Source organism: Lactuca serriola, chromosome 6 (genome assembly GCF_051521515.1).
Source record: "Lactuca serriola cultivar US96UC23 chromosome 6, Lser_US96UC23_V15, whole genome shotgun sequence".
Classification (NCBI taxonomy): domain Eukaryota; kingdom Viridiplantae; phylum Streptophyta; class Magnoliopsida; order Asterales; family Asteraceae; genus Lactuca; species Lactuca serriola.
In genome coordinates this window covers 195,834,885-195,859,706 of record NC_136413.1, presented here as the reverse complement: position 1 = coordinate 195,859,706, position 24,822 = coordinate 195,834,885, and the positions used below count along the sequence as shown (strand labels likewise).

Below are 24,822 nucleotides of genomic sequence, written 5' to 3'. Positions count from 1 at the left end.
ATAATAACCTTAAGGATAGTTATATAATCAAGTCTTTGTTTTTAGTTTTTCGAAATTCATTTTTTCTGCTTTCTATACCTATGTTTCAAAAAAAATTATTCTTCAACAACATAAACATACCCATTTCTTTCTCAAAATGGATACACACTAAAGGTGTTCATTATCCTACTTGTGAATAGATTTTTTCTGTATAAAATCAATGTGTCTGACTCAGCGCCATATATGACCTATAAAAGAATTTTAAATAAGTTTTAAGCAAGTATTTGATTACTTACTAGTCTGTTCTATTTTTAGAACCTCCTGTAATCTTTATTTGATTATTGAAATTATATTGAAAAAGAATCATGTGTGTTTAGTTTACAAAGATAACGTTCCATTCATTTTCAATCAATTCACTAAAATACAGTTATGTGCTTCATTCAATCTCGGACCAACAGGTTCATAATATTGGTTTTGATAAGGTTTATTTTGAGAATATTGGATTCACATTAGGTAAAAACAGAAGAAATTTGTTGCACTTTCTTTTTCACTAAAAGAAAATAATCTAAAAATAGTGACCAAATACTCATCGCAAAATTCCATTCTAAAAATGAAGTATCAATGATGGAAATGCATATTGTAACATTATTTGAGGTTACGATTTAATCACCATATTAGCTGTGAAATAAAGTAAAAAACGAGATGCTTTCTATTAGAAGAAAACAAATGACAATACATGGAGGGATCTAAAATTCTTCCAACACAAAATATGGATTTTACAAAGGTCGAAACTCAATACCTTGCACAATGATCTCTGGCATATTGAAATCACAATGTCTGAGGCCTCTCCAGTTCATATCTATGTTAATCAGTGGGTCACAATCAAGGCATTAAGAAGCGAATTTGGTTGCAACATAATCTTCCCCGTCACGTGTGAGGTCGGACACACACGGAAGACAAGGTAGGCACGTAGATATCCTGAAAAGAATAATATATCTACTGTTTAAACAAAATAAAACTATAAATAGATTATTGTTTTTTTTTGAACAAAATCTTCTAGCTAGCGGACTAATCATCCGGAAAAAATCATACCGTGGAAGAAAATTTGGGATCCACTTTTCATTATCACCAGCATCAACAAATGTAATAAATTCCCCTAACTTCACCTCCCACCAACCATCACTCCTCCTTCTTGGATATGCTATCATGTTGGTTTTGTTCATTGTGCTATGAGATTCTTTATAACTATCCAGTTCTCCTATTACATGGCTCTGAGGTGTACTCAAATACACAATATTTTGCTGATTATACCATCGTTTGTTTTCATTGCGTGGTTTTCTGGACATGCGTTGTGTAATTCCCACAATAATTGGATTCTCCACATGTCCTTGTATCTTATAAACGAGGTAACACGAATAACTAGTATTTGTTGACAAAAAAGAATCTATGATCTTTAATGATATGCGGGGTGTATATGAAGGTGAAGATTTTAATACCAATACATATCTGAATCTGTATTGGACAACAACGATTAGTGTATGATTAGTGTATGCCGTATAAGATATTGGGATTTTCTAATATGTGCCTAATGGCACATATAAAAAGCATTAATTGATGATATATATTATCATAATTAATTATAAAATACATTAATTATAAGAAATATTAATGCATTAATAATTTCCATAATAAATGTATTTCGAATTTAATTATGGTAATATTTTTCATAATTAATATTTTTTATGTGTGCTCTTAGAGCACATATTAGAAAATCCCTAAGATATTACAATCTACTTATCACTAATATTTAAACAATGTGATCCACCTATTTGTTCGGTTCATTATAATTTGTTAACTATAACGCTATTTAATTAGTATATACTTAAATGAACCAATTTTATATATCCTCTTTAATAAATGAAAATCTTTTTGCTACATGTCATACTTACATTGATTTTTGCCACATGTCATTTTGTGGTTAATTTCAATTAAATTTTCTCCACATGACATTTTATGTTTTTTTTTTCATTTTATTAAATCCACATAATATTAAATGTAATCCTCTCTAATAAATGAAAATCTTTTTGCTACATGTCATACTTACATTGATTTTTGCCACATGTCATTTTGTGGTTAATTTCAATTAAATTTTCTCCACATGACATTTTATGTTTTTTTTTTCATTTTATTAAATCCACATAATATTAAATGTAATAATTTTAATAATTGACTTTCCTTCTAATTCCAACCTTTCTAAATTAAAGCTTCATTAGTTTCCTTTGTTTATTTATCTATTTTTTTTAATTCACAAGAAAAAAACACTTTAATTTTAATAATTTAATATTTTTCTAACTTTTTATTATAAATTTAAATTTTTTCAAATGTTTAGAAATTTTGTATTTAATTTTTTAAATGAAGCCATGTAATACATGGGTCTTACACCTATTATACTCTTTTAAATAATGCAATCCAGTGAGGAAAAATCATTTAGTTTAGTTCAAATGAGAGAGAGAGAGAGAGAACCGTGATTTAAATAGATATTTAAGTTTGAGCTCGTCTGATGAGGAAGATTGAATCAACTCTGGTGATAACATACAACATTTCTTTCCATTTGAATCGTTTATCCAAAACCACTGCAAATAAATATTTTTAAGCATTTTATTAGTCATTACAACAATGTATTTGATAGTTTGATAATTACATATCTTATGTTTTCACTTGTTTTGGCATCACATCACCTTAACGTTTATATATATGAAATGTAAGTAAGCTAAAAGGTGAAGGATCAGAGGTAAATTTTGTGAAGGTTACCAAGTTAAAATTAGAGACTCACCACATCAATATCTTTAGAACCTGTCACTTTAATGTAAACACCCTTGGAAAGAACGGAGTATGCATGCCATTTGGTTTTGATAGGAACATGATTTTGAGGGTTTTCCCCAATCTTTCTACGTGCACCATCTAGGAGTTGTTGGTAGTCGGTTGGTAATAAATTTTCCCATGTTGGAGGATTCATAACATCTTGTTTGCTGATTTTTTTACCATCAAACTGTAAAGAACATATATAGTAAAGTGTAAAAGTAATATCCATAGCCAAAATGTATTTAAAAATATCACAATGAATGGGTAGAATAAAATTTATGTTCTAACGTACCTTCTTTTCTGGCAAAAACAGGATACCTTCAACAACCACTTCATCTTTTCGTGAATAAGAATCCACGTAAATTTGTTCTAGAAAAATTTTGATTTCAACATCTCTTCTTTTACAATTGGTTCGAAAGAGTTCGATCATCACCCATCCATTTTCCATATAATCTCGAATATATGAAATGTAAGATTTTTTTTGGTTGTTCAGTTTGTACCTTAGACCCGCAAGTTTCGGTGATTCAAATAAATGGGATACTTGTTTGCATACGAGGTAAGCTGCATATATGACATCGGATGATAAAAAATTTGTCTTGACCTCCACTTGCATATCAACCTTGGAGACATTCAAAATCTTTGCTACCTTCCCGAATCTACATGTAGACCATATACATACAACTACATTAGTTCCTTCATGAATATATAAATAAGTCATTCGATCGTTTCATGGTGAACTCATTAAATAATGTACGGAATTTGTACATATGTGACTAGATAAAGTTTTATACAAAAATGAGAAATAACTGAGATTCAAGGTAAGAGATGGCTTTAAATTTGCTTGGATCTGGATTCATGAACTTCATTGCAGATATCATTTCTTGATTCTTTCCATTACCATCTATAGAAAACCACTGCAAAAGAAAAGAAATCATTAATATATCCATGTCGGAGTAAATCAAGCTTTGTGGTAGTAGATCTTATAAAACCATGTCGGAGTAAATCAAGCTAGGATTTAGATAACCACAAACCCATAAAACTAAATTGGAAAAGATACATTGATGTTGATAGGAAGAAATGTGTCCATTGTTGGGCGTGACATGCCCTTTACGATTGATACTGGGGAAACCATAAATTTCCCCACAAGTTCCCTCACTTGTCGTGCAAGAAATAAATCTGATAGATTTTGAAATTTGGATATTCCATCTTTATTTAAACACTAGGTGCGAGACCCGTATGTTATACGGGTTTGATAAAACAAAAAATTCAATATGCAAGTTTAAACAAAATTTTATTTAAATTTGAAATTTTAGATTTGAAATTTGAATTTAAAAGGAAACATATTAAATACTATATGAATACTAATATTGTAATTGATTGGTTATTTTCAATTAAGACAATTATTAATTGTGGTGTAAATATGATGTGTTAATTAAGAAAATAGAAAAAAAATGAGAAAATGACAAATGTAAAAAAACAATTATTCAAAAATACCAAGAAATGACATGTGTCCAAGTTAATAAGAGAGTGACATGTGACAAAATTATTTTCATTTATTAGGGAGGATTATTTAGATAGTGATTTAAATTTTAATATTTAATTTATTTATATATTGTTTATAACTTTAATTAATAAGTTATAATATTGAAATTAAATTAATGTTAACTACAACTTGGGTCCTCGTATGTTCAATTAAAATAATTAAAGACACCTAAATTTAAATTTTATAAATTTCTTATATATATATATATATATATATATATATATATATATATATATATATATATATATATATAAAAGAGAGGTTTAAGGTAGTCACTCTCATTCGTAATGAGATCGGTTTTTAAAAGCTCAAAGCTTACCACCCTCACATCCTCTTTACATTTTGAGAGTGAAGTTACTGAAAGGGTTTGATTCAATAAGTGTTCAAGTTAAAGTATTAACTTAAAAATATAAAACAAATCCCATTTTATTAAAAAATATGAATCTTATGTTAACCATGAAATATGCGCATTTTTCTTTAATATGTTAATGGACCTCGTGTGGTTAACGACACATCAATCTGAGAGTATAGTTGAGAATTGTTGCTATGTGGTTGCCTGGATGCATGTGTGGTTACCCATGTGCGAGCTCCTTCCAATGATCACTCCCGGCAACACACTGCATGAAGTTGGCAAATCTAGGTTAGAAAGCCAAGTGTTGGACCCCAATATTGCTCTCATATGCCTAAGTTAGAAGTCATATCTAAGGCATGGATGTTGAACTTGCTAGAATTACGAAGAGTTAAGGCTTACCTCCTTTGGGTTGGACATGGCCTTGCTTTATAATCAAGGCTCATACTGGTTCATGATCCCTTCTTTTGGGTTTTTCATTGGTCCTTAGGCCGCAAGGGTAAAGCCCCTTTTTATTAAAATAATCTTCCATTTTCTGTGTTTCCTTGGGACGCTTCATAAGGTGTGTACTAGAGTAGGGTGATTCATGTCCTACATGCTTAGTATCATTCATGCACTATTTAACCGGGTCGGGTACATTGGTTGGCCTAGTGCTATATGGGTTGAAACCCATACCCCATTAAGCCCCCGACCTAATTTTTATAAAGCATCACTGCTTTATAATAATTTGGCTAAAATAGTTATTGCCTTTCCAATTCCTTCAAGTTTTAGTGATTGCATGATGTATTGTCTCACGCGACTAGATCTCCATGGGGCCCATAGGCACTTGATCGTTTTTGTAGCAGTTGGCTTTCCCACTTCTCTTCTCATAAATGCTTGTCAGATCTTTAACAACTTTGATTCTTCCTTCCTTTTTTTTTATTATTCTCTTTGGTCTTTATCTTCCTTGATACCTCGTTTCTTTTGTAAGGAAATGTCTCGATAAGTTATGTTCATTCTTCCCTTAACCGCGAATGCCTTAAACAAGTTTCGGCTAAGTATCATCTTGTTAAAGGGGATGGTGTTGCTCTTCCTGGTCCAGATGTTGTGATCGATCGTCCTCCTCTGGGTAAAGTTTGTTTTTATCTCTATTATTTTGAGGTTGGTCTTCATGTGCCTCCCTCCCCGTTCTATGGATCGATTATTGAAGCGTATAATATTCATACTTGTTAATTAAAACCTAATTCCATTTCGAATGTTATATGCTTTGAGTTGCTTTTTCATGCGTCTTTGGTTATACCCACAATTTCTTTATTCGAGTACTTTTTTAGTATTTGTAGTAATAGGGCCTGGTATTATTTTCGGCCTATGGGACGGAGTTTTATTGAGGGTCTTCCGGATTCCATAAAAATTGGAAAAATGAGTTTATCTAGTTGAATACTTCTTGCTTCCCTTATCGGAATGAATTTCATCTTCATTGTACGATTGATGATCAAAAGCCTGACAATACTAGTGATTTGGGCCAAGATATAGATAAGATTTCTCGTTTCAATGTGATGATGAAGAAGTTTCCTGAAGCCGTGTTGGGTTAGATTGGCATCATTCTATACTGGTTCCACCTTGTAGTTGTTCTCACTTTGTTCGTCCATGGTCCATGTATTTTTCTTTCACAAATATTACTCCCCTTGCTTTCCTTATGTGTACTCATCTTATTTGAATTTGTTTAGATGGAGATCGGTTGCCATTCCTTTTGTCTGACTTTGTAGAGGGTAAGATTGTGGCACGTGATCTTGGCTCTGTTGACTTTGACCTTCCTATTATCGATGATAGTTTTACTTATAGCGGTAGTACCGGTAGTAACACACAAGAGGAGGAGGACTCTGAATTGTCAATTAGGGTTCATGACTCCTACGATGATACGATTGGTAATCATACTCCACATGTTTTAACTGGTCTTGTGGCTGTTTTCGATGATGATGGGAGTGGAGAGCAACCGTTAATTCGTCGTAAGAAAGGGAGGGATTCTGTTGCATCAACTGCTTTAGCGGTAACTTTAGAGTTCTCAATAGGTCTCGTTCCTTAGATCTTGGGGCTTTTTCTTCATTTGCTAGTAGCCTTGGTGTTGGTCGTCCTGCTACATATATTGCTCAATTGAACGCTAACAGTCCCCCTTATGATACTAATACTCCTCATCTGCTAGTCCTATTTATGCTCCGTCTTGGAATATAAGTGAGAGCAAAGTTTAATGTAGCCTAAGGTTGTTGTTTCCTTTTTTGAAAATTTTGCCTCCCTTGGCACCCACTCAAACGTTAGCCAAGATCGTAGAGAGCATATCCGAGATAAATTCAAGATTAAACTTGTTGAAATGAGGCCTTTTGTTCTAGGTTAGGAAGTTATCTCATGGCTCGAAGAAATGAGGCCTTGCATCTTGAAAATCGTGGCCTTCGTGATGAATTTAAGACGATATATGAACTTGTAAAACTGCTTGTGGTTCTTTCCGGTGGTGCTTCCCACAACGTGAAATCGTTCCGTCACCAGTATGTGAAGCTTGTGGATAGGTTTGATAAGTTAAAGAAGGTCTCTCCTAGTGTTGATATGTTTTCTCAAGCGGAGATGGACATGGTAAGGTGTGAACTATCTGTTATGCAAAATGAATGACAAGGTTGTTTTGGAGAATAAGCTGGCTTGTTATCAGGATGAAGTTTCGACGTTGAAGGCTATGGTGACATCCCTTAAATTAGAAAAAGTTGGTTTGGTGGACAGAAAAGCTATGCTTGTAACGTATGGTTCCTTTTATCTCGAATAATATGAGGATTGCAAAAAAAGGAGAAGAATGTAGATGATAGAAAGATAAGAACTCATATCCTATATTTGTGGTATTCTCAATCAATATGTATGTATGTGAGTGTGTGTGTGTGTGTATATATATATATATATATATATATATATATATATATATAGAAGTATATATATATATATATATATATATATATATATATATATATATATATATATGTTTATTATAGAATGATATTGCTAATGACCACACTTGATAGCTAGTTAGTACTAATAAATTATTTATTTATAGTAATTTGATTATTAAAAAAATATAATCAATACTTTTATTTAATGGGAAAAACAATATTTAATGAAAATAATATTTTACCAACATATTAGGAATTATTGTTTATAGGAAATAATAATAAAAGAAAACAAAAAAATATCTAAATATCATATGGTATGAATATAAATGGAGTGTAAAATGTTTTGGGCGCTCAAAGTAACCATTTAGTTAAGATAGAACTATGTTATCGGTTAAGTATGAAGAACTCCAAATTTTGTCTTCTTGTCCAGAAGGCTGAAATACATAGGGATGGAGTAAGATTGCTTTTGCATTTGTTTAATACTTCATCCCATGCGTGTAAGAAAGTTCCATTCTCTCATTGTTATATGTCTAACATTTGTATATAAATACATGAATACAAAAAAGGAATTAGATAAGAAATGGTTGCCTTTTTACTCGCTCTATTTTTCTTCTTTTTGATAAAAATTGTCGAGAGCAATTTAGATCTCCGCTATTGTCTTTGTCTTGCATTTTGGTGTAAGATACAAGTGATTTTATGTTGGTTCTCTTAAAGGTTTATTTTGTATAAATCTTAAAGCTTAAGAACAACATATATACAAGTGAAGACTAACATCTTTGGTGGCTTACTCTTGCTTAGTGGATATCACTAGAGAGATTCTACTTTGGAGCTTGTTGTCATCTTCATCAACTTCCTAATTGCCAAAAGGAACCAAAGTCATCAAAGGTTGTGAAATTTTCTTTCCTCTGAGAAAGTTCAAGGAGTTTGAATTTCGAAAAACAAAAGATAAGCCATATATATATATATATATATATATATATATATATATATATATATATATATATTCACTTTTAACTGTAGAGTTCTTATGGGATATGTTGCCCTCGCGACTTTAAAACACGTTTTGACAAGGAAGGTATCCCCACCCTTATAAGAAAATGTTTTGTGCTCCTTCCAAGCCGATGTGGGATCAGGTGAAGGTTGCCACCCACCTTCACCTCCCCCCCATTATAGGGTTCGACCTCTCTGTCAAACACATCGACCCATGCCCCGACTCTAGTACCATTTGTAACATCCACCTGGAATGTATCACAATATTACCTGCTTTGGGCTCTCATTATGAGGACTTCCCAGGAGGCCACCAATCTCGGTACTACTCTCGCCCAAGCACGCTTAACTATAGAGTTCTTATGGGATATGCTTCTCTTACTGCTTTAAAATGCATTAGGACTGGGAAGGTATCAACATCCCTCATAAGGAATATTTAGTTATCCTTTTTAGCTGATTTGGGATCAAATGCAACCCACCTCCACTCCATTTACAGGGTTTGATGTCCTCGCCGGGGACATCCGATAAAATTGGAACGATACAGAGAAGATTAGCATGGACCCTGTGCAAGGATGACATGCATAAATCAAGAAATGGTCTAATTTTTTTTAAGGTGGGTTGCATCTGATCTCACATCGGCTGGAAAGAATAACTAAATATTCCTTATGAGGGATGTTGATACCTTCCTTATCACAACACATTTTAAAGTCGTGAGGGTATCAGATCCCATAAGAAATCTACAGTTAAGCGTTCCTGGGTGAGAGCAATTCAGGGATGAGTGACCCCTAGGAAGTTTTTGTGTTGGGAGCCCAAAGAAGAAAATATTGTGATACGTGCTAGATGGGGATGTTACAATAAAGACGATCATTTTCAGTCGAAAATCGTGATTTTACTGAATTTTGAAGTATTAGCTTGGAAGTGTACCAAGTTATACACCATGGTGGATTTAACAATAAACTTGAAGTATATTGCAACTGGTCAGATTGCAAAGGAAGTTATGTGACTATATCAAATTTATTAGTGACATCATTGTTGAGGTTCAATCATTGATGGTCCTTTTAAATGTTCTTTGTGATTTAAAGGGTGAACTTACCTCGAGTATGGATCCCAACATCAAACAAGCTCACATGGCGTATATTATGTAAGTACAACCATATCTAATAGTTGTTCGGATGTGCAGACATCATAGTCAATAGAGTTATATCAAAAGAAATACTTGTCGATCCATTCGCTATGTTAACAAGTCTGACAGTAAGACTTGGTGATGAGGTATTTGATTTGCAAATGATTTGACTTGAACCCACTTCAAATAGTTTGTTTTAAATTTGAGAACTTAAGCAATATAAAGTCTTAATCTGATTTGGCGATTATTAAGTAGAGATCTTAATATATGATGGAGATCAGTCATTTCAATTAATTTATCATTGTGTTCTCATTTTGCATGTTTAGAACACACTTCCTGAATATTAATTTATTCAAAACTCCACAACCGGTCATACTCTTAGGAGCGAGTATTGAGTTAAGGTTGTCATGAAGTGTTAGTAGATTGTCTATAGTGATTAGACATAGCATGGAGATTGGGACTAATATTCATGAGTTTTTAATGGAGATTTATGTATTGGAACAACCCGCACTTGGAAAGTTATTTCATGGATATAGCTACGAGTAATTCAAAGATGATAATATTTTTTTATTCTTAAAACGAAGAGACGTTGAGTTCTTTGCATATAAGTTGGTTGTACATTGGTCCTTCTCTAACGTTATTCGTAATTGGTGGTTATAACGAGTAAGTGCATGCATGATTTGACAAGTAGACAAAAATAAAATATAGTCAAAGTTTATTTGTTTCTTCTTCCTTAATAGGAGAAGCGATATCTAAGGGTGAGCAAAACCGAACCTGAAAACCCAAAAACCAACAAAAATCGACGAAACCGAAAACGAAAAACCAAAACCAAAACCTAACCGTCGTTTGGGTTTTAATTTCTTAAAACTGAAAAATTTGGTTTGGGTTCGGTTTCGGAAATATTAAAAACCGAAAAAACTGAACCGAATCGAATTTTATAAAATATAATCTATGTTCTGTGTGTGTGTATATATATATATATATATATATATATCTTTGGATTTAAAATCATATACAATAGGTTTGTCTCATGGTAAGTGCTTTGATGTAGAAGATTACGTGTGTCATAAGTCTCTAGTTCGAATCCCTTGCCAACATTTATCTTGTCTTTTATTTGGAAAGTCATAGAATGTGTCCCACATCGCATGTGTATAAAAACAATAATCCTCTTCTTCTCTTATATAATGTACCAAAGAACCCATATCGGTTGATGAAGAGAACATTCACCTTTTTCATCATCTATATATGAAAGTTTCCAAGTCTCACCAAGTGTGTTTGTAACTTGGTTTGGGTTTGGGTTTCAAACCAAAACCAACCCATTAAAAACCTAAAACCGAGAATCCGAACACAACGGTTTAGGTATTGGATTTCGTTTTAAAATTTTAAAAACCGATAATATTGATTAGGTTTTGGGTTTGGATTTAGGTCAAAACCGACCCAAGCTGACTCATGCTCACCCCTAGCGATATCATTGAGGCTCTCGATGATTTCATTTTGATATCTAATGTGTCTGGCTAGGTCCAGACTAAATTGACGTGTTCAATTGGCAGTCTGATTTAATCATCAGAAATCGGAAAATCGAGAAACATAATGTTGAAATGTTAGGTTGATTCATAATCCATGACTCATTTCACAATGGTATCTTGTAGAAACAAAGGGATAATTGATCACTTACTAAGGGTTGATTCTTGATGTGATCAGAGTTTGACAGTTGTTGTGGAAGGCACACTTTGTTGGTTTTTAGAAGAATATTTGACCAATAGTACTTTGATGACTTGTTCAAGTGGGAGATGGTTGGAAATAGGTGTCCAATGTCATAACTAATTGGTATAACTTTATGAACAATAACAAATTTCTTTTAGGGTTTCCCTTAAGAGCTAAAATTAGCTACAAAAGGATTTAGGGGGGGGGGGGATAATTTCTTAATTTATTACTAGTTAATAAATTAATTAAAAACTAGTTATAATCAATTTAAATTAACTGGAATTAATTAGAATTAATTTGGATTTATTTAAAGGTACATAGACTGAGTGTTAATTGTTCAATACTTGAGCAAGAGGAACATTCTAGAATCACTAATGGGGTGGACGGTTTTGGAGAGGATTTAGAAACCTTCTAGAATCGAGCCTAATGGATGATAGAGAAAGGATTTGAATATGGATTAAATCTTATTATTTAATTGATTCAAATCAGGTTTGTCTACAAGTTACCTCAACTCTAAGTGGGCCCTTTGAACCTTCATAATTTCGTTTCTAATCTTCCCTGCACTCTAAGAATCTATTTTTCTCAATTTCTCTCTCTTCTCTACTTGTTTTCTAGGGTTTTAGACTTTTGGGTGTGATCCTTTAGAGACATTCTACTGTGGGTGCTAGTCCTTCTAAGAAGCCACCAAGAGTTCAAGATCTTCAAGGGAATCAAGAGTAAATACGATTTTACTTTTAATGTTAGTAATTCTATCTCTCTTGGTAGTTGAATTCATAGTTTTGAAATTATGTTGTTGTAATAGTAAAACCTAGATCTATGGTGCATGTACACTTAGGGTTATTTATAAATGCTTCCACTACCTAAAATTCATGTACAGATGCATAGAAAACCCAACAAGTTTATTATTTAGGACTTTGGAACTATAGAAAAGGATCTCCATGGTAAATTCACAACTCCTTCCCTTGATGAAATCAATACTAAGCTAGAGAATATTTGAGGGATGAGATATGGAGCCACTATTGAACTTGAGATAGATATTGTATTTAGAAGCCTAATAGAAAATAAGAGTTTATTTAGGTTGAATCAGAATCACCTGTATACAGATTCAAATATTAATGACCATGAATTCCACCACTCGATCAAAACATTGCTCGAAAAATCTTAATTAGTCTATCATTTATGAACTTTTATGGCCGCTGATAATAAGAAAACTACGAAAGAAGGTGATGGATTTCCTTGATAACCACTAGAAGAGAAATTGTGGTTTTGATCACTTAGGTGATATCACTAGAACAAGAAAGAAATGACCAGCAAAATCTACGAACAACAAATCATCTTTCCCAATAGAGATCCATTTGCATCATTCTTTATTATTGAAGTTTAGGAGGTGTAGCAGACAGTTAATCAAGTAGTGCGTCCTGTATTTGTACTTTTTTAAATACTATATATGGAGTGTATGTATTAAAGGTTCGTATATGATATTTACACACATGTGCTCGAAAATTCTTGTTCTTATATTTTATATACTTATGTTTATTCTATATTTACATTCCAAACTACTATGTCATTTTGTATTTAAGGACCATAAACTAATCCTATCATATTGTATATTGAAGAATTGCATGCGACACAAACATAGACAACTCTTTATAGGAGTCGAGAGTTGGAAAGAAAAATTAGTCTGGATTTTAGTAAGGTTTTTAATTAAGCCATATATTTTTTTTATTGTAGTACTTAATAATTTTAGCATAATTCGTGTTATATTTTATATTAATTTTATTTACTCTTAAAATAAAATAAATGTGTTTGTATGAGTGCTCATATGTTTTCTCATCATAATTAAACTATGAGAAATAATAATTATTTATTTTAAATATATAAATATGAAAATAGAGAGTAAATTACCACTTTGCTTTCATCAACAAGGATTCCAGTAGAGAGATGTGAGTATAATTCCTCTTTGGTACTATATGTTGGAAGGGCATTTGTCATCATATGTATGGCTTTTATGATCGCATAGTCTGCCTGTAATTAAACAAGTGTCATGTAAGTAAATGTTCAGTTGGTTAGTGTTAGTGTGGTATGATTTGGAATCCTTAAAGAAATTTAAAAAATCAAATACGTAAATTAAGGAATCGATGCATGGTTTAAATATTTTGTCCCTTGTGTTTTATCAATAAATGAACGAAAGATGAAAATATCAATATAATTGAGGCTTTTTGTATGTAAATATTGTATATATTAACATAAGCCCAATTAGCCCATTGGCATAGGATTTTCCTATATACTTGTATATATACTTGTATCTTCTCATTGTAATTATATCATTTAATTAGTATACTTTAACATCAATTTTTTTCTTGTTTACATGGTATCAAAGCAAGGTTTAACATTAAATAATATATTATTTTGAGCACTTGTGAGTGTCAAAATCACTATTCATCCTACATAATCATTGTTGAAGTGAGTATTGTTCACAATGGAATCATTGTTCATGGGTTACTATTTTTTTATTTTTTTGTTTTTGTTTTTTTGATTAAGGCACCCAATATGTGCATTGCTTTCTTCCGTTTTTATTATGAGTTATGATTTAGGAGCCACATGAGTGCGTTGTCTTGTGAGTTTTCTGGTCTAGGAACCTTATGAGTCTTCTCTTTAATCGATATTACATATTTTCTACCGATGTTATTTGGATCGTTTTTTCAGAGTTTATCATTTAGGAAACACAATAAGCACACAGTTTTATATTGTTTATTCTGAGTTATGATTTGGGCACCATATAAGTGCATTATTTTATGAGTTTTATAATTTGGGCACCACATGAGTGTCTTCTTTCTTCTACCAACATTAGATATTTTTTCCTACTTCGCTTGGAGTTCTAACTTGATATCCGAAGAGATCAGAAAATGACTAAACGTGGTAAAAAATATTTGTGTTTTTGGTCATATTACTATTACGATATCTACATAAGAGTATACTCAACTTTCAAGATATAAAAATTCATGTGTTGACTCAACCACTTTTTTCGAAGCATGTAACCTTAGTAAGTGCCTATTATCTTCTTCCTCCAAATGGGGTCATTTTTTCAAGTGCTTCAGATCACACGACAAGCAACCATAATTCTATGATTCTAAAAACTATAGAACTTGATGTCATGTCACAATTGTAAATAGATATACCCCTCGATTTCTGATGTTCAGGCAACATCCACTTCAATTTCATTATCTTTAGTTTTGAGTTACCAAAATTCCCGTTCAATTTGGTATATATCGGTAAAATTACACGTGCTTTGAAATGTAGTGTCACAACTTTTTCCTGATTATATATATATATATATATATATATATATATATATATATATATATATATATATATATATATATATATATATATATATATATATCATCCTTGAATGTAAGTTATCTTTATTATCATTAACTTACAATAAGTTTAATATACATCATGATGTCAATTATCTATCTGTATTCGATTTAGTAAAAACGATATGTAATATGTTTAATATCATTAATATCTATTGAAATTTATTTATTTTTTGTTGTTTTAGAACCACAATCATTGGAATTAGTAATTATCAATGATTTGAAGATTTATAGTTAACAACAAGTATATATATATATATATATATATATATATATATATATATATATATATATATATATATATATATATATATATATATATATATATATATATATATATATATATATATATATAATGTTTTGTATTAATATATACTGAAAAATGATTTTATTCTATTTTATCATATATTTTATGGCAATTTTGTTTGTAGAGATTTTTTGGGATTGCAATTATGTTATATGAATAATATGAATAATGATATAAAAGTTGTGACGTTATTGTCGAGTCAGTAGTTAAATATTAAATACATTCTATATTTCACAAAAAATATTAAAATATTATAAAAATAGATACTTAGAGTTAACAAAAAATGAAATTTGGTTATCATTAAATAATATTAACTTTTAAAAAACAATCTCTAATAAATGAAAATCTTTTTGCCACATGTCACTCTCATTGATTTTGCCACATGTCACTTTGTGGTTATATTCAATTAAATTTTTTCCACATGACATTTTCCGTTTTTTTTTTTTTTTTTTTTTTTTTTTTCATTTTTATCAAATTTCACATAATATTTAAATGTAACAATTATAATAAATGTAATAAAAATACATATCAATTTCATTAATTGACTTTCCTTTTAATTTTAAAATTTATAAATTAAAACATCATTAGTTTCTTTTGTTTATTTATCTAAATTATTTGTTTAAATTAAAAAAAAAACATATTAATTCTAATAATTCAATAGTTTTCTAATTTTCTAATAAATTCGAACTTTTAAATATTTAGAATTTCATATTTAATTTTTTTTATATATACCCATATAATATATAAATTTTACAACTATTAATATAACATATAATCTTACCGACAAAACTGAAAGTTATGATGATATTTTATTCTAAGAAGCTTCTAATCTAAATTCCAACATGTTATTACTTTTTTATAATCCAATTTCCAGCATTGTTTTTAGTTTTAACTTCAAAAAACTATTTATTATATTTATCGGTTAGTTATTTATATTTTTTTTTTATAATTATATATAAGTTATTTAGACTATTTCGGATTTTAAAATGTAAAACTAAAGAAAAAACATCATAAATGGTCCCTGTGGTTACCCAAAATCTGAAGTTTAGTCCCCGTGGTTTAAAAACCTCATAGATGGTCCTTGTGTTTTCAAAACTTTTGACGATTGGTCCTTATTGCTAACTCCGTTAACTTTTGTCCGTTAATTGAGGGGCATTTTCGTCATTTAACACCACAGGGACCATTTATGATCTTTCCACTTATTTTTTTTTTTAATGAAATAATATGCAAATCGTAAAGATCCCCAAATCCACCACTGGCACCTTAAACTTCGTCGTCTCATTCAATTCCTCAAACGTCACCACCAAATTCCCAACCCTCACCACAAATTCAATCAATAGTGAAGTAAACGTCACCAAAGAAAGAACACTTGCACTCTTATACGTATCCCCTTCATCTTGTATCACCATTCTTTCCGGTTTAAACGAGAATTTCAGAGTCAGCGATTTTCTGAAAACCATTTGTACCCGCGAATGGCAGATTTGTAGCTCCAGGACTCCTCGATGTTCCCAAATCGAGTCGAGCTTCGCTGAACGAATGGTACCCGTAGTATTTGTATGGGTCGTCGTCGTCGGTTTTTGAGATGTCTTGTATGTCTTGAAATTCGATTGGGGGTTTTCCGATTTCACAACTGTTTGCATCGACGAGAAGGTAGGATTTTCGATCGAATTGTGTTTGTAGGTATTTCGCATCTGTTTCTGGTTTTCCAAATGTGATCGAGAAATCGAAGCTATGGGATGTGGTTGAAGAGCAACCAAAGCTCTTGCGCTTCCTTCAATGGCGATTTAAACAAAGAAATTGAGATTCTCTACCTCCATTTCAACTTCTGGGTATTTACTCGGCTTAACTTCATTTTTCTCAATTTAATTTCTGTGTTATTTTGTGGATTTTAACTATTCGAGCTAACTTCAAGCACGAACAACGATTGATCGGTAACTATCTATGGTTTTTTATTGTTATAGTTGCTTGATTTGAATCCACTTACTTTGATTTTCTGGAAGAAGGGTTTATTGCATTTGCATTCGATCAATTTTGGTTTGACCTGGAAGGTTGGAATGAGATTATGTGTTGACTAGATCATTGAACTTGGTTTTGTTCGTCATAAGCAGTTTTAAAGTTCATTTATTTCTTGATTTTGTTATAATGTATAGCTTAAAGTAGCGTTTGTAAAAGGGTTAATGATGGATTTAAAATTGCATACACAACTTCACCCTAATGAAGTTGATGATAAGATGATGAAGTTAAACATGGTAGGGAGATGTTTAAGTTTGTGTGTATGTGATTGAGTTTCGATAGAAAGAGAGACCATTTGCATATTATTTCATTTTTTTTCTTTTTTTTTAATGAGTGAAAACATCATAAATGGTCCTTGTGATAGTGAAATGACGAAAATGCCCTTCAGTTAACGGACAAATTTAACGGAGTTAGCAATAAGGACCAATCGTCAAAAGTTTTGAAAACACAAGGACCATCTATGAGGTTTTTAAACCACGGGGACTAAATGTAACGCCTGTGTTTCTGGGCCTGTCATTAATGTTGATATAATAGTCTAGGTTAACCTTTGTAACCCGTTTTGAAATAATAAGAGTGTATTATTTGAGTATTATGTGTTTTGTGCTTAATTGTTTAATTATGTGGTTTGATTAATTAAGAATAAAAATAAGCGTCAAAATTTAAGTGTAAAATAAACTTAATATCTTTGGATAATGTTGTAGTAGTTGAAACGAGGTTTCCGAATATATATAGAACGCCCAAATCTGACTTCGTATGTGGAAGTTATGATTTATCGAAGTTTCGGCTTAGCGGTATGCAGCCTGAAATACTCGATTTGAGATCGAGCGGTTTTTAGCCGAAGCAATCTAAACGAGGATCGAAGGTCTCGTTGTTGGTATCGAAGCGATAAAAAGTTAGGCGAGAACGGACGTCAAACGAAGAAGTTATGAATTTATAACGAAGTTTTTCTGTCGCGGCCTATTAAAAATAAATAATAAAAATAAAGTTAAAATTAGCCGACAGGGTCTAAACGAAAGTTGTAGAGCGTAGTCTCACCTTCGCGTGGATATAAAGAACGTCGAAAATGGAGTTCATATGAAGAAGATATGAATTTCCGAAGTTTATTAAATAATTTGTATTTAATTTTAATTGGAAAATCCGACATTATCCGAAGGGGAGTCAGCGATCCGATCCGAAGTACGCCCCGTGTACTCGTGTACGCCCCGCGTACATCGAGGATGTCGACATTCGCACTCGAGTCTTCGGATGACGCATGCAGTGACGTTTCGGAAGCAGTACGCCCCGCGTACTCCGAGGCTCCAGCCTCCTATAAATAGGATGCGAGGGCAGCCGGTTCTTTTGTTCATTTTCTCTCTTCTCTCTCCCGTTTTGCCTCGATTTGCGTGCCAGAAATACCCCGAATCCCCGGTATTATTCTCAAGCCCCGAAGCAAGTCCCGAGATCCCGAAGATCCCGAGAAGTGCGGTTCCCGAGCCGAAGCTCTGCCCGCGAGAAGTTCGATTTTTGTAGAGATCTGCTGAGGATTACTACTTCTGTAAGTCGTAGTGCTGTCCGATCATCTTCTGATCAAGTGAGTGTATACTACCTTTCATAAACACGATAATAATACAAGTATGGTTTGAGTGTATTAAGTATATTGTTGTTTATGTGTATAATTTTGTTTTTATAAGTGTGAATGTATATTCATTCTCTTCTATCTCATAGATCTGATTTACTTTCTATGAAATACGTGTTATGTGGGTGTGCCTCATCTGTTATGTGGAATATGTATTGAATGAAAATGCTATACAGGTTTTAAACTATGTATAAAAATATATATTTTTATCTACTAATATGTTGGGTAGAACATGGGTAGATAGTTGGTGTGAAATAAACAGATGAGAGGCCTCGATGTTGTTGTTGTTGTTGTTGTTGATCTAGTTATTCAGCGGAGTATGGATAACGACCATGGACTCTTTCTAGACAGTCCAGTGGAACGCTAGCAGGTTCATAACCTGTAGGTGTTGTGAACGATGTGTTCACCGGTGTACTCTATCCCCCTCATGGTTGCCTTTAGGATATCTATTGTTGAGGAAACCCCTTAGCAATAATGTCCGTCCCGATGAAAATCCTAGATTAGGTCCCTTGAGATAGGTGTTATTTTAGGGACGTAAAGTGAGGATAACGGGAATGGGTAATCGGGATAGTGATTGGTTGGTGAAATTAAATATAAATTATTTATTGTGGGTTGAAAACCCTATATGCTCGCCAGGCTCCCAAGCCTGACCCACTCAGTTTTAATTGTATTACAGGTAGTGGCGCGAGGGCATAAGATGGTTGAATCATCAAGTTGTTTTGTTTACAAGTCTGTATATGTATATATTTGTTGAATGACTTGTAATGTTATCGTTTATGCTTTATGGTCTGTATCGGAACATGCCATCCCGAGTTTTGATTATATAATGAAAATGCATCTCTTGATGAAATGCTTTGATAAATATTATTTTATCATGTTTTGTTTTGGGAACAAATTCCGCAACTCTTTCAAATCAAAAGGATTTACTCTGAAATTATTTAAAAGCATAAATGAAAATCGGTCTATTCTGGCCGAGATTTTGGAGATGTCACACTAAACTTCAGATTTTGGGTAACCACAGGGACCATTTATGATGTTTTTTCAAAACTAAAAAACTAAACCAAAAAATGACATATTGTAATCCATTTTAATCTTTCAGTTTAAATGCAAGTGGAATAGAGGTAACATTTAGGGGTTTATGTTTTTAGATGGAAAACGAAAAAAATCAAATTTTGTTGGAATAAGAAATGAAAAGATAAGACTTTAGAAGTGAATCGGTTTTTTAAAAAAGATAAATAAATATTTAAAATAATTTTTTAATAATAAATTCATTAAAAACATATTCATTGTTATTATAAAAATGTGAAATATATAAAAAACTAAATTAATTTTATTAAATACTTTATTTTATATTTCCATTATATGTTGTAATTTATTCTAGATTTTTGTATTAAAATTATTAAATTTTCTATTTACATTTCATTCTTTTTCATTTAAAAAAAATTCAAAAATTATATATGTTAATTTAATAGGAGTATTATTTTAATAATACAACTCAGCTTCTAATTAGTATGTATTTATGGATTGAACTTTAAAATCATTACATTATCTTATTTTTACACGTATAACTCTCATGAAAAAACGGATTCACAAGCTTAGAAGTGTTTATTGTTATGTTTTCTGTTTTAATTTAACTTTTAAGATAATTAATGTAAATTATATTTTTAATGTTTTACTGTTTATATATAATTGACTTTAAAATTATGATTATGTTATTTTGTTTGAGTTTTGAATGAAAAAATATTATTGATACAAATATCTATTGTAATTACCAGTTTTTATTTAGTTTTTCATATTTTTATTAGATCTTGAAGTTTTAATATATCTGTTTATATATAGATGAGAAATTAAATATCCTTTTAACATTTAATGTTTATTTAATGATATTTTTATATACTAATAGATAGGAAGATTTGTACAATTCTATTTTTGGTCAACGAGTATACACCTAATTTTATTAAAATAAAATAATAAAAATTGTTCTTAGTACCAAGAAATTCACTTTGAAACTAATACTTCAATACTGTTGGAACTTTGTTAAATGGAAAACACTCTCTTTGGGACTTGTCCCACATTGGAAGAAAGAGGAAACTTATACTCCTTTAAAAAGCTTCTTACTAGTTATTTACTAATTAGATCAAAGGCTTGACTAGAGGGATTGGGTTGGATTTGGTGATTGGGATAGTCAAATTGGTCTTGAAAGCTTATATTAATATATATATTTAATGGTCAAAGATTGACCTTGGGGCTCTTGAGGTCTCATTGACTAGTTACAATATTTTATATATATATATATATATATATATATATATATATATATATATATATATATATATATATATATATATATATATATAATTTCGATTTTGACTTTTATTATATATTAAAAATCTGTTAAATTCGTTTTAACTGTTTTGACAGTTATTTTCGGTTAGCAGTTTTGGAGGGAAAAACCAGTCAATCTATATGTATAAATAGATCACCAAAGACCAGATTTCGGGTTCAGAAAAATACACACAGATTCCTCATATAATTTCGTACTCCAAATACAATGAAGGGAACATAGAGAATTTCGTCAGAATCAAGAGATGTTCTTGGTTGATTGTTGTATCCTCTAGACAGATTCCTACGAGGGAAATTTCTGTCTTAGGACACTGCAATTTGCAGGCCTCAATCTACATAATTTCGTTTTTTTTTTTTTGTGTTTCTGTTGTAAACATATACCATCAAGTATGTTTTCTGTAAACTGATTCTTGTATATTTCATATAGATATTTCAATTTCGTTTGTTTTATTTCTATTAATCTTGTTGATTGTATACTTCTGTCATAACAAATACTACTTTTTGGATAGTTGTAAGGAAAAAAGTGTATTCGTTTTAGTTATTTAACATATAGATAACACCAATAAACATCAAAATGCGAACTTACTTGCAAGTTCAATATCTCCCCAAGTTTCTGTACCACCAAACAAATTACAAAAATGTGTGAGTTGAGTTCATTGTAGTTAATTTTGCATATATAGATCGACATTTAACAAGGGAATTATAAAGAGATAAAAACTTACATGCAATTCCAATGTTTCCGCAAGTTTCTGTATCATTAGGCAAATTTTCATAAAAGTGTATGAGTTTACGGATGTTTATTTCTCATGCATTAACATAAACTAATTACATGTTATAACTTTCAGCAAATATGAACTCACATGTAATTCCAAAGCTTCCTCAGACTTCTATACGACATAAAGAATTTTAGAAAAGTGTTTGAATTCATTCGAGTTGATTTGTAGAGTATAGACACAATGGGATGGAGCCTGTTAATTTTCAAAAATAACTTTTGTCTTACTTTCAACATGGATACTTCTGCAAATTCCTATACCAGCAAATGTAAAAGTGTTCAAAAAGTGTATTAATTAGTAATTTATATAAAGATGGATAAATATCTTAATTTTCAATAAATTCCAACTTAATTACCTGCTCTTGCAACATCTCCACAAGCTTCTGTACCACCAAACGAAATTTTCAGAAAACATGTGAACTGATCACTCTAATTATATATATATATATATATATATATATATATATATATATATATATATATATATATATATATGCAAGGATAGACACAAAGTAACCTCTTAATTAGTTTAAATAAATTTGTACATACTTGCAATCCTAATGCTTCTTCAAGTTCCTGTACCACAAAAACAAATTTAATTTGAAGATGTGTATTAATTCATTCATTGTAATTTAATTCAGCATAAGAGGAACCCCTTAACATTCAATTGAACTTACTTGCAATTCACATGCTTTCTCAAATTCCTGCACCAACAAATAAGTTTTCAAAAAAGTCATATGAGTTTATTCTAGTTAATTTGGAAAATATAGAGTTGTGTATATAACATACCTGCAATTCTATAGCTTCCAAAACTTCCTATATATAGCAGGAAACAGAAGTACAAGTCATATGTTCAATTCATGCAAGTTGATCATTATTATGGACACTATGAGAGACCTCTTAATTTTGAAAAAATTGAATCTTACTTGCAATACCAATGCTTCCACAAATTCCTGTAACACCGGATATGTGATGAGAAATATGTACTATAAGGTAATTTTGCATACATAGACACAAAGGAGCTAGCCTACTAATTGTCAATATATGAGCTTCAACTTACTTGCAATTCAAAAGCTTCCTCAAGTTCCTGTATATATCACCAAACAAATTTTCAGAGAAGTGAAAAGAAAAGAATCGATCATAATTAAAACATTCAACATATATATATTTGAATTGAACTTACATGTAGTTCCAATGCTTTCAAAAGTTTCCATAACACCAAATCCATTGAAGGTCGTGCTTCCTGAACATCGTTCAAGCATCGATAAGCAATATCCGAAAACTCTTTCACGGATTTTGAATCAGCCTTCAAATTAAGATCAATAATCTCATTTAATTTTCCATGTTCGTAGTAGTGTCTAGCCAGTGGAACATGAAGTCGTTTTTCACCAGCTATATCCATAAAGAACAACCTCCCACATAACGCTTCAAACAACACAACGCCAAACGAATAAACATCTGACTTTTTTGTTAATATCCCAGTATTTATGTATACAGGATCACAGTAACCAAGCGTCCCACCAGCATTGGTGATGAGGTAAGTGTCCATTTCATTCGCACGACCTATTTTGGAAAGTCCGAAATCCGCAATCATAGCTTTCCAGTTGTGACCTAAAAGAATATTTGCACACTTTATATCCCTGTGGATAACTCTATGATGTGCTCCAACATGGTGATGAAGAAAATCCAAACCACGAGCTGCATCGATGCATATATTCATCCGTTGCCTCCATGTCAGTTGACACACTCTAGATCTATTCTTTAAATGTTTGTCGAAGCTTCCATACTCTGCGTACTCATATACAAGGATCTTTTCGTTGGCTTCCTCACAATAACCAACAAGGGAAACTACGTTTAGATGCTTATAACGAGAGAGCAGGTTGATCTCTGTTAAGAACTCTTTGAGCCCTTGACCAGAAAGGCTAACTATTGGTAGGCGTTTCACAGCGACAGATGTGAGATTACCAGAAAGTGAGAGTTTTCCTTTATAAACAGGGCCATATCCGCCCTCCCCGATGATGGTTGTGAAGTTTTTGGTGGCTATTTCAATATCTTGAAAGGGTATTCTAAGAATAAGATGATCTAACTCCTTTTTGATCAAAAACATACTTTTTGTATATATCACGAAAAGTAAAAAGTGAAAAGCGATGATATATATGCTGAGGAAGGAATTGAAGCTGCTATTTATCCGGCAAAAATAAAAGTTAAGAATTCACCTCCCCAATTTGTTGACTCCATCCATGTATGCAAACAAACACACAGACCCAAAAGTTTAGAAATCAACGTTCCTCCACAAATTCGTGATATTTTTCTCGCTCCCAAGTATAATTTAATATCTAGAAGGAAAGCAAACAGATCATGCTGAGTCATTTCCGAACGAGATCTAATTAATTAGACCTCCAAATCGCCAAAATCTCTACTTGAACATCTTTAGAGAGGCAAAGATTAGTTTGCTGAAAAAGCTACCACCAGAGGTCGATGAGATGTGCAATATGCATATTAATTGACATACATACACCAACCGACGATGTCCTTGTCTACGTCTATCTGTTGAACTAATTAAACGAAAGAGGGGGAAAGATCTAGAGGTGAGCAGTAACGTCGTCTGGAGATATTGAGAACCGAACAGGGGACGCAGCTAGCTGAGATAGACGGATGTGGTGGCTAACGACGGAAACAGTGGGGGTCGGCGAAGTTAATTTTATCAGGTCTCAGAAGTAATAATACCATGCATCATATCTTTCGATCGCAACGCGGGTCAACTGCGACAGACTTTGTTTAATATTCAGAGTAATCTATCCATTACCTAATGCTGGCAGGTAGGCAGCTCATACCATTACTATTCGGTTGAAATAAATAAAAATAAAAATAATAAAACAGATACAACCCATTTATTTCATCGGTGGTGCCAACGTTGTGGGATTTTAATTATTCGGTTTTAA

General features: G+C 31.7%; 1 protein-coding gene and 1 non-coding gene across 5 annotated transcripts; one reads left to right on the top strand and one right to left on the bottom strand.

Annotated features, from left to right (window-relative positions):
* Nucleotides 1–526: 526 nt before the first annotated feature.
* On the bottom strand, nucleotides 527–24,708 carry LOC145057729 (uncharacterized). Of its 4 annotated transcripts, none has more exons than XM_079005606.1 (18): nucleotides 23,064–24,708; nucleotides 22,941–22,967; nucleotides 22,807–22,833; nucleotides 22,670–22,696; nucleotides 22,558–22,584; nucleotides 22,430–22,456; nucleotides 22,237–22,263; nucleotides 22,109–22,135; nucleotides 21,969–21,992; nucleotides 21,831–21,857; nucleotides 21,695–21,721; nucleotides 13,356–13,475; nucleotides 3,649–3,755; nucleotides 3,134–3,497; nucleotides 2,813–3,028; nucleotides 2,503–2,612; nucleotides 1,072–1,491; nucleotides 530–957 (listed from the first exon to the last, which is right to left on the bottom strand). In XM_079005606.1, the coding sequence occupies exons 1-18, from the start codon at nucleotides 23,985–23,987 to the stop codon at nucleotides 870–872; spliced, it is 2,616 nt and encodes an 871-aa protein (XP_078861732.1). In that variant the 5' UTR covers nucleotides 23,988–24,708; the 3' UTR covers nucleotides 530–869. The 4 variants fall into 4 exon arrangements, with proteins under 4 accessions (XP_078861734.1, XP_078861733.1, XP_078861732.1 ...); XM_079005605.1 differs by having other exon boundaries at nucleotides 531–957; nucleotides 21,969–21,995; nucleotides 23,064–24,707; XM_079005608.1 differs by lacking the exon at nucleotides 13,356–13,475 and having other exon boundaries at nucleotides 527–957.
* LOC145060722 (U6 spliceosomal RNA) lies at nucleotides 9,128–9,231 on the top strand. The gene has a single exon (XR_013686909.1). It is a non-coding gene; the product is annotated as a U6 spliceosomal RNA (small nuclear RNA).
* Nucleotides 24,709–24,822: the final 114 nt, after the last annotated feature.

Bases quoted from the DNA above. Each gene is read 5' to 3' on its own strand.
- LOC145057729 (XM_079005605.1), bottom strand. From the start codon at position 23,987: ATGTTTTTGATCAAAAAGGAGTTAGATCATCTTATTCTTAGAATACCC. The intron at 22,834-22,940 runs GTAAGTTGAAGC...CCGGTGTTACAG, and splicing joins AGGAAGCTTTTGAATTGCAA to GAATTTGTGGAAGCATTGGT. The intron at 3,029-3,133 runs GTACGTTAGAAC...TGTTCTTTACAG, and splicing joins TGTTTTTGCCAGAAAAGAAG to TTTGATGGTAAAAAAATCAG.